At 34.9% G+C, this 15,478-nt stretch overlaps 1 protein-coding gene across 1 annotated transcript; it reads right to left on the bottom strand.

Annotated features, from left to right (window-relative positions):
- Nucleotides 1-881: 881 nt before the first annotated feature.
- On the bottom strand, nucleotides 882-4,235 carry LOC139889906 (uncharacterized WD repeat-containing protein C3H5.08c-like). The gene is made up of 6 exons (XM_071872817.1): nucleotides 3,210-4,235; nucleotides 2,736-2,984; nucleotides 2,605-2,656; nucleotides 2,431-2,510; nucleotides 2,009-2,102; nucleotides 882-1,925 (listed from the first exon to the last, which is right to left on the bottom strand). The coding sequence occupies exons 1-6, from the start codon at nucleotides 4,233-4,235 to the stop codon at nucleotides 1,456-1,458; spliced, it is 1,971 nt and encodes a 656-aa protein (XP_071728918.1). The 3' UTR covers nucleotides 882-1,455.
- Between the last annotated feature and the right edge of the window lie 11,243 nt (nucleotides 4,236-15,478).

Genomic DNA, 15,478 nt, shown 5'->3' with positions numbered 1-15,478 from the left:
TTGGCTAGGAAGCAACGTCGCATCGGCGTTTTTTGCTTCTCTTGATCGTTTTTCATGTGTCAACGTAAACACCTACGATTCCGATGACGATAACGATAATCAAGAAGAAGCTAAAGATCGTCCTCTTATGATTACGAATGTTGCAGCATCTGATAGTTCCGTACACATTCCGACCTCCGTTGAGTCTCTTCCTGTGTAATTCTGATCATTCATGATTTTAAGATGTATGTGTTTTTTTGGTCAATTGATTGATGTGATCCTATTGTAACGCTACTTTTGCTCAATTCAACTTTATATGTTTCTCATAATATTTTTACTTTATCCTGATATTGTTAGCAATTTGATTTACCTTTATGCTGTTTGAATTAGGGAATATCTTCTTGTTTAGTTATTCAAGAACTATACCATTTAATTAGGTTTTTGAATGAAGAAATTGTTTGTTTTGTGGAACAACCCGTCCCACATCGGCTATTGGTCCCTTATAAGTTTAAAGTTGTGGCTAATTAATATCTCATATGGTTTTAGTTGTTAACCTGGAGATACCAGTTAGTTCACCGTTTTAGCTTGTGAGGGGCGATTGTCTCTCATATTGTGACGGACACTCGGCTTGTACAACTCTTGGGCCGCTTTGTGGGTACTTTCATTATGAAAGTATTTTGAGAATGTTAAAGTTTAATTAGGTGTATAAACTTATAGATAAAATAGCTGAAACATCTGTGGTATATAATTAGGAACATTATTATACCTGTGAATATAGATATAGATAGGACAATTGCCTGTGAAGATTAGATTTGGGCGTCCTTAATTTAAAAATGAATACTGAATTACTGTTACATCTTCTATCTAATTTGGTACCATATGTAAAAATCATCAGAGTCAAAATTATACATACAATTTGAAACCATATAAGTGGTAGTTATGTACATTGAACCTAATCTCCAAACTCTTCCTACTTGATGCAGCAGCATCAAAATACACAATGGCAAAAACCATATCACAGATTATGTTAGCACAGTAAATAATAATATTACCCTCTTAATGTTTAAAGTCATTAAGATCTTTTGCTTTTTACCCCTAATTTATCAGACGAAAGCATAGCCAAAAAGTAAAGGCATTGGCACATGAAGCACTTTTGCTACCCAATTCATCGTTTACTTTCGACCCCACCTCGTACTCAATCATTCATCACTGCCAAAACACCTCTGTACTACCGTTTTAGCCCCTCCCTAAAATCTCAACCACCAACGGGCCCAGTGTTGGGATACGCAGCATCTTCACCAGGCCCCATCGTCCTTGATAACTCCATATCCACCCCGGGGCCAGTAGACATTACTTTCTCGAATAAGCAATTCATAGAATCCCTCAAACAAATATGGCAGTTTTGGCTGTTTTCATTGTACCAAATGATTAAATTGCTGGTCTTGTTATGTTCATTCCATAACTACTTTGTTCATTTTAAACAGTAACTGGTAGCCCATAATTATGAAACGACCTGATCCGTCCATCCCATCCCGCTGTCACGATCACCATTCCCCATGTGTGACAATTGTATGAACTCTGACACGAAGATCTAAAGAATTTGTATCTGGATTTACATAATGGAGACGTTAAGTCAGAAGGAAGTTTTTCTTCGGGCCAGGTTGCAAAACCTTTTGGAGCCGAATCCGGAAAATAATCCCGACCCAGAGAAAAGTAGCAGGGCGGCAATGGATTTGTGTCAACTTTTAGCCCAGACCATGGTAACGCGACTGATGCACCAGCAGAGAAACATTCGTAAGATCTGACTATCTTTTGTTGCAAAAAGGAAGGTCCTTTTTTATTATAGAGGTTCCAAACATATACATTGGAGTCCTCACTCGCTGAAACTATATGTTTCCCATCGGATGTTAACGATGCACAAACTGGATTTCCAGCATTTCGTTGGCCTGGTGTTCACAAGATTAAACAAATTAGAGTGATTTTGGTTGTGGAACAGTTATGATATAAAGACAGTGTACAGATACTATACCTCTGAATTTGCCAACAACGTTGGCGCCATGGAGGATTCTGACGTGGGAATCGGCACAAGCGACCATAACTTTACTTGAATCTTGTGGGCAGAACTACATTTTGATAAATGTAAACCATCAGGTAATTAGAGAAGGAGATGCTTAGTTAGCTTGCAGTATTCATGATGAATTTAGATCTAGCAATTTTGACACATTTACTTATGAATTAGTTGACACAAGTAATCTGTGAATTTTGTTGGTGTTGTTTAAAACTAAAAAAGAGAGCATGTTATTGAAATGACAATTGAAATCATATTAGACATGCAATTATCTTATAGATCTTTTTTTTAAATGAAACATAAGTTTTTGAAGCCAAGTCAGCCAGACCCATTTACGCAACCCACCCATTTAGCGACCCACTACCATGAAACCAAGAACGTACCTGAAAGCCAATTATCCTCTTGCAAGGGGACTTCTTTTTACTGTTTAACAAAACCGAAGCTTCTAAATGGAAGCGGTTTCCTGAAACATAAAACGTAAGGCAGAGATGAGCTTCGTTGACCAATAAGAAACTGAATCCATACATTATGATTAACCGATCAAAAGAGAGTGTTACCTGATAAACTAAAGAAACTGCAACACCCAGTCATGGATCCAATAACACCACCCTGAAACAAGAATACTCGTTTTTTCAGTAACAAATTGATGTCAAAAATGAATAAACATAAAACCGAAGAATCGTGTTACCTTTCCATCAGGACTATACGCGACAGCAGTGACTATTTCTCTTAAGTCTATCCAATCAACAACTTGACAACCCGAAACCGACCAGATCCTTACTTTTCCATCGATCGAACCACTCACAAAATAATTTTTGTCCGTAGGCTGAAACTGAACGCACGTCACATAGTTGCTATGCGGAAAGACTCTAAGGCAACAATCACTCCCAACTCTCCATAACCGAACAGTTTCATCAACCGATGATGATAGAAGAAACTATCAGAGCAAAAGCCAAAACCTACTATTAGTTGCAGCCACATGGCATCAATAGAATTCGAGTACAATAAGTATCTATGATAACATTTCCACTATCAAAATTGATAAATCTACCACAATTGTACATTAACTATTTGTACTGTACGTCTGTATAAGTACTTAAAGCACAATTGTGATGCATTTGTCAATTTTGATGGTGAAAATATCAATTCCCAATTTACTTACATTATCTTTGGACCATGAGAGATCTAGGACGTCGCCTTTGTGTCCATGAAACTCATGAACGGGCTTCTCCAATATCCGAAATACTTTAGGAGGGAAGATAACACAAGCTGAATTTTTGGTCTTTTTCAAGCTTTTCAGCATGTTAATCTTCTGTTTTTCAGCCATTAAAGGTGATAATTCAGAGAGATTATTCACACTGAAGTATAAACAAGACGGGTCGACATCTGGGATGTCAATTTCATTCAATCTTTCGTCTTCTACAACTTGCCAAACCCGAACAATTGCATCTTCACCAGCACTAGCAAGATAACGCCCGTCAAGACTAAATTTCATGGTCAAAATTGAACCTTGATGAGCTTGAATATCTTGACCAATAAATACAGCAGACAGTTCTTTCAATCTCTTCTTACTCTGATGTACTCTGACCCGTTTCACTTTCGCCCAGTGGGTCGACCCATTTTCAAGAGACTTAGAACTACTAGGACTTCCATTCTTATGAGCAATATTACTTGCCATTGACCTTAAACTACCTAAAAATTGACCCTTTACTCTGTTCATCGTTTTCGACATAGAGTCAGCAACTTTAATATGTCTATCCACAAGTTTCTGAATCACTGGGGCCGATACGACATCTGATCGGGTCATTAACTTATCACCATTTTCTTCACCATCAAAATCTTGAATTCTTGAAGAAGACGAATTAGACGTACTTAATGAACAATCTTCTTTTTCTTCTTCGATTGCTGTTCTCAGCACACATCCACTTGTCTGCGCAATTCTATCTTCGATCACCTCAACAATCGCATTGTCGTCATTAACTAGATTTTCAGAGCTTAAACCCATTAATTTAAAAAAAGTGGTCTTCCTTTGGTGAACACTTGAAGGAGCCTCAGCCCAAACATCATACTGAAACTCATTAGCCCCCGAATCATCTTCGGGCTCAGAGAACTGGTCCATCGACCCGATACTGATGGTATCTTCAGCATCAAAAAATCGATATTCATCTTCTTCAAATGAACTAACCATGATTGTATAAAGTACAATTTTTCAATCCATAAATGTCACCACCTTCAAGAAAGCAACCACCTTTAAACCCTAATAATAGGCAATGTGCCTTATTCCCTCACCATTGAACATATATATACCTAACATATTAATTAAAAAGGGTAAAAAATTAAAGCCCCAATGACAAATCACAGCAAACCAAATCAGTGTAAAGGCAATTATATATATTCCAACAGCTAACTATAACAAACTATTATTATAATTATTAATTATAATTTAATTTAATAATAGTAACAATTTAATTAATAATTAATACATCTGTCATGGATCCAGACCCAACGCCCATTGAATCTTTTCGTCGGTAAACATATATGCATTGACAATTGACAATTGACAAATGTAATATAAACTAAACTAACGTAAAATTGTAAACCCAACTGAAGAATGATGACGACAGGGATTACATAACGCAAATTTGTTAAAAAGATTAAAACTTTAGATTACCCATGAAGCGAAAATCAAGAAACCGAGTCAAAACAAACGTAAGAATCAATAAAAATCAGAACTTTAGATTTACCTTTATTTTTTCTTCTTCCATGGAATGAAATGCAAATGGGGTTATAAAATTAGAACTAAAAACTTAATTACTTAAACATAAAATGGAGAATGAAAAAAGGGACTTTAAATTTTGAGGAAAATGAAAAGAAAAATGGTTGATAAAATGGTGAAGGATTCCGCATTTTGTTTGTCTCTGTTCCATTAACTTTTTGTGTCTTTTTCGGTTTTGATTAAATGGGGACAATAAAACCTTCCTAGATCACCTATGCATAGCCTTTTACTTCTTCGGTTATTTACCCATAGATACATGTTTAATTAGTACGGAGTATCAAATTTAACTAAGATGTTTGTTTTTTTCACTAAGATTCTTTTGTATTTTTGATGTTCCAATTTAATTGTCCTCAAACAACAAATACACAAAAAATAAACAGTTTATGAAAATGTTATAAAATTATTTTACTTTCTGTTTACTTTACGCATATCTTTTAATCTTATCCGCATAAGTGCATAATTGACCTTTATCTTCTTATTATTAATTTTTTTTTTTTTAAAGGCAAACCCCCTAAAGTGTAGCCGGTGGTGATTGAACCTGAGTCCCTTTGAAACTTTTCAAGCATCTTACTACCACACGGGGGTTCTTCTTATTCTTTTCTATTTTTAAAAGTCGACAATTAATTTGAGACATTTTATAATGAAATATTGACAATAAATTAGGTACTTAGGAATATTTTGTTACTAGCATGGAGTGTTAATGAGATCTATTGTTACTTGTTCTATTTTTGTGAATAATATTTTATTTGTACTAAGAGTTGTAATCTTCTTTAACAAAGAGTGATTAGGATACGGTTGTTATTAACTTATAGTCGATTTTTCTTTTCTCGTTAAGTTATAAATAGATAATGTATCTATAACTATAATAATATATAAATTCTGATTTGAATAAGTCGTGATAAATGTTTGTTTTATGTGCAAAATTAGTTGGCGGAATAATTTAAACTTAACAATTTAACTCTCAACGTGAAGTAGTTGAAAGATACGTCAAATTATTAAAAATGTCATGCCTGAAAATACACATTTGAGAGTTTAAATTATTTAGACGTTTCAAATCATCACTAAATCAATAACAAAGACATCTGAATACTTAAATGACCTACTCAATTATCTTGTGTGTTAGTTACGTTGAAAAACAAACATCCCCTTAGCTTATACTCCGTACGTTGTATCATAATCATAACGGTCATCTTATTAACATGTGTTTTGATTAGACTTAGAGTATTTCTTTTTGCGTCAGCAACATTTAAGTGTATATGAGTGATCGATTTCTAACACTCCAATTACTTAATGTGCAAATTCAGTCAACATGAAAGAATCGTGTTGGTGGCTAAGAGAATCCATATCTTGTAATATGTTATCTGATATTACAAGCTTTGATAAGAGTTAATCGTTATGATTGTGAATCCTTTTATTAATAGCATGGATGTTGTATTTATAAGCAAACTCTACCTTCTTGTGAGTTCTAGAAGGCGATAGCAAGGGTCGGCCAACGAGGTTCACGAGATATAGTCTTTGTCAGAGTAATGACACGTTGCAGACAAGGGGCATACCTACTACAACATGATTTGATTGTAGCAGACATGTAAGAAAGTAATCAAGTATGGTCATTATTGACAATAACCAACCCTAATATAGTACTCCCTAATCCCCAGTCTCATAAATATATAAGAATAAAGAGATAAAGTTCACGAGATATAGTCTTAATTTATAAGACTTATCTGTGCACTTTTATAAATAAATAAGAATAAAGAGATAAAGTTCATTTATTTATTTATTTTGAACGGCGGTTAGGAGTCATTGATGTCAGAACCCACTTACCCGATCATTTTCTTGGACGAACCATATACAGTCCGACAGCCCCTCGAGAAGCAAACCCCCACGAGGAATCCATACGGGCATCACATGTGGTAAAACCCCTTGAGTGAGGCTCAAACGCATAGACGTTCGAAACCTCCGAGACCCATGAAATAAGCGGTAACCACAAGAAAAATAATCTTGCAGCCCATTAAAGTCGAACCCTAACCTCCCTTATAGGATGTCAGGTCACCACTAACGCACCAACAACTTGCGGTTAGGTAAAATTCATTTATACCCGTATTGTATGTATGTAAGACAAATCTATATAGATAAAAGACAAGTTGTAAAACTGTAAAGTATATAAAAAGTACGGAGTAAAATTTAATAATTTTCTAAATTTTTTTGTCTGAAGACAACTAATAGAGGACGAAGGGAGTACTGTTGATGTTGAAATGTCTAGGATCGTGGAATTCAACTCGGATCAAGAAGAGTGATCTGGTTCATCGAGGTGTAGCTCAATCTAGTAAGTTGAGGCGTTATCCGCCTCACTATGTTTCACATATAATTTGGCTCCTTTCAAGGATTTTATTTGATGATTTGTAGTTCTTTTTTTTTTTTTTTTTTTTTTTTTGTGATATCGTAATTTGTTTTAACTATGTAACATATTTAACTTAATCTATCAAATTAAGAATCATGCTTTACAATGTAAGTGATGGAGGATTTTTTTTCTTTTTAAAAAAAATAAATTTGTTATGGGTTCGCGTTATAATAAGTATTTATGGTCGGGATGGAGAGTTGGATGTTATTACAGTTTTAAATGGAATAAATTCAACCTGATCTGGGATAATTAACACGAGTAGGGGCTGCAGTCTTTTGACACTCCCTTTGTGTGTTCTTTTATTAAACGAATAGCAGATGGTATAGTAACTAAGTTTCGAGAAGAAATGTGGTTGGGAGTATCAAAGTTAAAGGATAGCTTCAATCGTCTTTTTAGACTTGATGTGGACAACATGCATCCGTTTACGACCGGGCACGATGGGTAGATAACAATAATTTTACGAGTTGGCATTGGCCCTGAAAGATCCGAGGTAGATTACAAGGGGACATCACCAATCTTGCTAACGAGTAATCTAGTTTTGTTTTAAGCAACAATCGCAGGGACAAATAGATATAGTCTTTAAGTTTGGATGGCATTTTTCGGCCAAAAGACTCTCATCTTTAATCGAGTTGCCGAAATACAATCGGGGCCTGTTGTTCTAGAAACTCTTCGAAACAAGATGGTGCCTCTCAAAGTCAAATTATTTGAATGGAGGGCTAGAAGAAAAATGATTCCGACTCGGGTTGAACTTGATAAGCGAAGGGTGTATCTTGATTTTATAAGGTGTCATATTTGTGATAACGGCTTGGAAACAGTTGATCATGCAATTTTTCTATGCAAAATGGCCTTCGATATTGGATAGTGAAGAAAATTGAAACAAGTCAAAGTTGGTATTACTGAAGAGTCTCCCATATAAGGAGAAAGTTTCCCGCATAGGGAGGTGGCTCTCATATAGGGAGAATTGAACTCACTTAGGAGAAATGGTCAGAACATCCTCTTGTATAAGGAGAAAAGTCTCCCGTACCGAAAAACTCGCCAGACGGGGAGAAATTGGTTTTGGACTAGGATTCCTTGTTATATTTGGTTTTGGACTCTTTTATGAACTATAAATAGGCCATATGTATCCCACAACTTGTATTCACGAAACTTATCAATAATATACTCTCTAGTTTGGTCTGCGGATTAAAGTAATCACATTGATTACATATAACCACGTTATATCTCGATTTCTTTTAATTTTCGTATATTAGTTTCGTTTGTCATTGTGGGTGGGTGAGTTTGCTTAATCGTCTGCGTTGTTTGGATCCTAAAATATCCTAATAATCGATATTTGGGATCAAGTATACAAATGGTGGAAATTGTAACGACCCAACCCGTTATCCAACTGAATAAAATATATATATATTTTTTATTACAGAAGGGTGCGGGGCGCGCAACCCTTGCCGTGCGCGGCGCGCACAAAGCCAAACAGCTTTTGTCCGGATTTTCCATTTTTCGTTTAATTATCTCCCACTTTCCGACACTTTTAGACGAAACGGTTTTCACAACACATTATAATAAGTAAAATTAACACGTTCCAATAATAAAATGAGTTTTACGACACCGGGCCCACATCGGCCATTTTACGACTTACGTACAAAATACAAGTTTATGACCACATGATTTTTAACACAAAATAAAGACAGAGCATGACGATTGGGATACGCTACCCAATCCTAATCAATCCAAAAGCACGCCTTCTAAAGCAACCTAGGCGAGTCCACTAGTTCCAACGCTTACCCGAGCCACCGCCTCCATGCAAATCTATAAAAAAAAAGAAAACAACGAGAGGGTAAGCTAACGCTTAGTGAGTGAGAATATACTACATACATATATATGCATAAAATGGACACGCTACACAAATAATCAATTAACACATACCGGAGCATCCACGTATAAGGCAAACTAAGCATACCGTTCAACCGCTATATAACAAGCTAATAATCAACAAGTAAGTTCACCAATGACGATATGAATCACTCCAACAAGCTACACCCAGAGGGTTAGCTACATCACAACGATACAACGATATATATAACAATAAAGCGTACAACGCCCAAGGTTAACCCCTTAACCCAATACCAAAAGTCAATTACCACAATGAAGATTGGCCGAACTACACGAGCCATAGTAAATCCGCATCCACACGAGACTACTATCTTCATTACCATAACCACATCGAGGTTGGTCGAACTACACGAGTCTTAGTGAATCCGCAATCACACGAGATCACTACCTCAATAAGATGACCGAAACTACACGCATCATCGTGAATCCGCATCCACACGTGATTCACTTCCCAAATCAAAACTCAATACCAACCCTTCGCCATTGGGGTTGTATAATCCACATCACAAGCATATGTGATAACGTACACACAAAGTGTGCACCAATTGGACCAATTGGACCAATTGGACCTATACACAAGTCCATCAAATCCACCTATATGTGAAGTGAGCTCTATAGCCGAGAAGTGCCCGCACCCATCCTACACATACATATGCACATAGGATATTAACACTCACCTTGTCTCCTTGATGAATGCAACCGAATAATCCGCAACTCGCTGATGGAATGTACCTATTCCAATATCACAATACAAGTAACACACTTAGAGTGGATTTACAAACCAACTCAAAACGACACTTAGTGCAATTTCGACCAATTGCACTTCCAAGCACAAAACGCGCCTAAACTAACCAATAATCACTAACACAAGTGACAATGGTCTTAATACGCCAATTAAACCCAAACACAAGTGTTAAACACTTATCACTCTCAAAATCACCCATAAACCCTAATTTTGACTCATTTCAAATTAGTCTTTCAAATACACTAAAATGGGTTCCAACACTTCCATAATCACTAAACCTAGTGATTAAGCTCAATTACAAGTCCTAATCATGGCCAACTCGGTTTCCAACCCAAAACCCACCAACAACAACAATAAACCCGATTACTAGCAACACTAAACTCACTTCATGAGTTTAAATGGGTTTCTCAACAATTTAAGTTCAAACTCTAACTTGAATATCAAAATTAAACAATGAAATTCGGAGTTAGAACTTACCACAACAACCAAAATGTAGCTAGGAACGAGGTGAACAACTTTAACACTCGAGCTTTTGATCAATTTGAGCTTCTTCTTCTCCAAAACTCCAAATCTCTCTCTAGAACTCTCTCTCTCTCTCTCTCTCTCTCTCTCTCCCTCTCTCTAAAATAGTTGAGAGTGTTTGTGGATGTGAAAGTGATCCAAACCAACTAATATGGCTTCAGATCCGTCCCCAAGTGAAAAGACCAAAAAGCCCCTCATTTAAATCTAATTAGAAAAAGACAGAAATCTGTCACAGGCCACGTGCGCAGCGTGCACCCTTAAGTGTGCGCGACGCGCACACACGTCTGGGCAGATTCTGAGCTTTTAATTTTACACCACGTCCCACCCACTATACGTACATCATTCTTAAGCTATGTACCATAAATATTTGGGTCTTACTGAAATTGGGCTCCCCTTGCAATTATTGCACATTCAATGCTTTCATGGGAAATGGCTACAATTTTTCTACACCGATTGGTAAGAATATTTGGCAAGCGGTAGAATGGATAACTTGTTATATGATTTGGAGGAATAGAAACATGGTCACTTTTAGTCATAACAAAATGAATGGAGCAATGATCTTAAATGAAATACAATTAAAAAATTTCGAGTAGATCTCCAATAGAACGAAAAAGATAAATCACTAGTAGCAATAATGAATCACAAACCCTCTCTCTTTCGATGTTGATCTATCAAAATGGGTATGAGTTGGTTGACTTAAGCAAGTCTATCACCTATTTCATTTGAAAATCTATATCTATAGTTTCTATTAAAGTTCTAAAATGATGATGTCATAAATAAATATTTTTTAAGTTTAAAAAAAATTCAAAAAGAAATTAAAAAATTCTTAGAGCACCATGATGATGTCATAAATAACAATTACTTTTAATTATATACACTTAATTAATAATTAATAACAATTAAAAGTAAAATGATAATAATAAAAAATAAATGCAAAAGAGATATAACTTAAATAATTATTCTGTTTCTAAATTTAAAAATTTTTCTCCTACATATTATTTAGTCAAAATTTCAAAACAATATCACCTACCTTCATATTAATGGTTTAGCATTCGCTCTTTCAAAATCTTTGATTATTTCGGATCATATGTTCCAGGCAAAATATTTGTGGTACGTTTTCGTTGTCATTATTTGCTATATACATTTTATAAACTTCAATAATTTGGTTATCAAGTTTCTTAGTCGGAATCTGTGATTCTACGGGTCATTAAACTAAATGACCTAGCACTTAAATTCACTTAATACCTAAAACATATCATTAAACTGTTTCGTTTAAACAAACCCGTGATTTCACGGGTCATTTCACTAGTATCTACATAAACTTTAGTCTGCTTCCTGTGGGTTTTCCTTTGTTTATATTGCTCGTGTGCATTGGGTTATATTGTAAGAGGATATAGCGTACATTTGTTTAGTGTCAATAAGTGGTGAGTACTGCTCGAATGGGGACATTCCCTTAACTGTTTATAATTTTCTTATAGTTCTAACTAGTTTTCGAACCCTCGCTTCGCGCCGGGGGTTCGATTTTCAATGTATTTTATTACGTTTAGTTTGTAAAATTATTTCGTGGCTAACGGTGATGTCGTTGAAGCGCAACTCGAGTCGAACTAAAAGGTAAAACCCGTGAAAGATTTAAATGTTATTTTAAATTAACAATATATGTGCATCTCCGCGTTTCGCTATGGAATTGTCGACTTTTAAAAATTTAACGCAAAATCAACGTGTATGAAAAGTACCCCAAATATTTAGCATTTTTTAAAAAGCGTCCGTTTTGCGTATAGTTAGTGACATTGTGTTCCTAAAATTATTCCGAGTTTAACGATGGTGTCGAAAAAATTTAACTCGTTGCGAGCGAGAGGATATGACCCGTTGAATATTTGGGTGGAATTTATTTAAGATTTTTTTTATGAAAATGGTTATTTGACACTTTACCCCCCTGTTTGGGGGGTCGATTTGATTTTTTGAAAAAAGTGGGGGAGGAGAGGGGGCTTTGTAAGTGAAATGAAATTTAGAGGAAAAAAGGTGAAAAGACGAAAACGCTCCTAGTTACTATTCATCATTTTTGTCTAATAGATAGTGTAGTAATAATAAAGTTTTTTTGCCTTTAAAAAAATAAAAAATTAAACTTCAAAATCTCGTTTTATTATTATTTTTTTAAAGGTAAGTTGTTGGCATCGAATACCATCATTTGCCACGCACGCACGCACTTTTCGGCGGAAACCCGAACAGCATTACAGGAATCCGAACCTTAAACCATCCCGAGTGGCAGACGGGTCGAGCATGGGTCCTAAATACGGGTCGGTAAAACCTCCCCGGGCAATCCGGCTTTCAGGAAATAAATTTCAAGGATATTTTTAAGGGGAAAGACTCGAACTTGAGACCTCTCCACCCCATCCCAATACACAAGTATAAATGGGTGAACCACTAGATCCCTAAGGTGGGTTCAACTTTAAAATTTTGTTACTCTGTATTTTGCTTTGAAACTATTACGTATTTGTTTTGGATAGTAACAATTATGAATTGTTAGGAAGGATACGTTGTTTGATTCTATTCGTCATTTTTCCTTTATTTTGGCTTTGTAATAGAGGAAAACTTAAGACTCGTTGGATCGATTAGCTTCTGAAGCCGTTGTAATTTTTTTTTTATGTTTTCCTCTTTAGTGTCTTGCTAGTGAGGTTTTTAAATAAAATTTCTTTTGCTGGTAAAAAAAAACAATATAAGATGTTTCAACTACGGTTTAATGTTAGAATGTTTGACTTTGAGTTCGTCTAGTCTATCATTTACGTTGTACGAGTTCGACTCAAACTCTATTAAGTTCAGAAATTATCGAACTTGGGTTTAAATAAGATTGTAATTTTTGAATCTCGAAGTGTATGTTGTTGATTTAGTGTTATCAACATCAAGTCTGGCATCCCAAAGCTAGTGTAATCCACGCAAATTCAACAATCCGATTTTCAAAACTGTTCTTAGCCAGCCTATCCCAGAAATTATTTTGGTTAATCAGGATTTAATAGAAAGCAAATGGTTATCGAGTTATACAACTTATACCCAATGGCGAGTTTGGTGAGTGCGGAGTGCACACTCGTTCGAGATAACTCGATAATGATATGGAAATTGCGGTATTAAACTGATTAAATTACAGACAATTTTCAAAAGATGTGAACGAACAGTTGCATCTTTTTGATGAAAGGTTGCCTCTTTTCATCAAAGGTTGTATCCTTTCGTGACACCCTTCCGTTATATATATATATATATATATATATATATATATATATATATATATATATATATATATATATATATATATATATATATATATGTATGTGTGTGTGTGTGTGTGTGAGAGAGAGAGAGAGAGAGAGAGAGATTTTGCTTTCATTATTGATACACAGAAAACACAAGCCCTCTCATATCCGGATTTGACTTCTTGTCTGGAAGCAAATCATTGTTCTTGTCTTATCTCAATAAGAATTTCGTGAAAACGAGGCAAATAGGGTCGAAATACTTTATTGAGAAAGTGTGTACACGATTCAAAAATCAATCCATGATTATCAATTCAAACCCATATTAATGATCTAAATTTATAAGGTCAAGTTGTCTCATAACGAACTGAAGCTCTATATCTCATTTCATAGCTTGAACTCAACACATAAGCTATATGATACATCATTCATTTGGACGAATACATCATTCATCGATTTCATAGTGAGGTTTTGACCTCTATATGATACGTTTCGTAAACATTACATTCTTTTGAAAATGCACACCATAAATGAATATATAAATCCAAGATTTTCGATGTCTGATGATTTCTACGTATAGACAATCACCGTATATAATAGTTTACAATACTACATCCGTTGACAATGCAGTCAAAATAAGATACATGGTGATGATTTTGTGAATGTAAAGTTTTCTTGAATAAAGCATCTATGACTCCATGCACATAGCTTGTATAACGTATAAACAAACAGCGGAAGACTTCTAGAAACCTGAGAATAAACATGTTTAAAAGTGTCAACACAAAGGTTGGTGAGTTCATAGTTTTAATGTTGCGCATAATCTGTATATAAAAGTGGATCACAAGATTTCAGTTGTTCCATCCAGAAACGTTTATCAAAATATTCTACGAAATTGAGCACCCTGGTAACTAAACTTAACGTATATATATTTTATACCCTTTGTATAATCATCTTAATAATACACGCAAACCAACGTGTCCGTTAAAAGGCTAGTGCTCTAGTTCGGACGGGGATATCAAGCCCTATGGATCCATATACTACTACTCGCGTCCACAAGTTCTTATAACTCGCAGTTACTAGTTACCAAAGCTAAGGGATTTTCGGTTCAGACTCAGTGTAGAATTTAGTATGTACTTGTATCCATTGCGTTTAAAATAAAGTGCATGTATTCTCAGCCCAAAAATATATATTGCAAAAGCAATTAAAAAGGGAGCAAATGAAACTCACCTTAGCAGCACATAAGGTCATTTACCAAAAAGTGACCGAAACTCGGAATGCAAAATTAACCGTAGATCTCAACCTATAGAACATATGTTGATCAATACATGTCTAATAAGCTAGGTTAGGTCATAGTGTATCACAATCCTAATGCTCGATATTGACATACAAAAGTTATCAAAAGTCATTTTAAAAAGTCAACCTGACCCAATATGATCTTTTAAAATCTATACTATAGTTTGAATGATCATGGTAATTGAAAATAGTTTAACATTTCACATGGTTTCCCAATTCTTTAATAATTAGACTATAGTTTTATAAAGCTTTAAAATATGATAAAACAGTAAATTTTGACAATTGTTCAACAAATCAAGACGTGCCTTATATAGAAATTCATTTACTCGATTAGTAATATTTGAAAATCCAAATTATCAATCTTATAAACAAGTTGTTTAAATATCAATTGCATATTCAAAATCAATTTCAATTAATGTTAATCATAATTCAATTGTCCATATCTTTTAATTCGTTCATCGAAATTACGCGATCTCTAAATGAAAAGTTATTGATTTTTCGCCAGCTTTCCAAAAACATGCATATCATATACCTTATATCAGTAATATATGTATTAAATTCGTGTTCTATT

Source organism: Rutidosis leptorrhynchoides, chromosome 2, assembly GCF_046630445.1.
Source record: "Rutidosis leptorrhynchoides isolate AG116_Rl617_1_P2 chromosome 2, CSIRO_AGI_Rlap_v1, whole genome shotgun sequence".
NCBI classification, from domain to species: Eukaryota; Viridiplantae; Streptophyta; class Magnoliopsida; order Asterales; family Asteraceae; genus Rutidosis; species Rutidosis leptorrhynchoides.
Note: the sequence above shows the minus strand (reverse complement) of the source record. Positions and strands in the feature narration are given on the sequence as shown.

Bases quoted from the DNA above. Each gene is read 5' to 3' on its own strand.
- LOC139889906 (XM_071872817.1), bottom strand. From the start codon at position 4,235: ATGGTTAGTTCATTTGAAGAAGATGAATATCGATTTTTTGATGCTGAA. The intron at 2,103-2,430 runs GTACGTTCTTGG...ATCAAAATGTAG, and splicing joins AGAGGATAATTGGCTTTCAG to TTCTGCCCACAAGATTCAAG. The intron at 1,926-2,008 runs GTATAGTATCTG...TGTGAACACCAG, and splicing joins CGTTGTTGGCAAATTCAGAG to GCCAACGAAATGCTGGAAAT.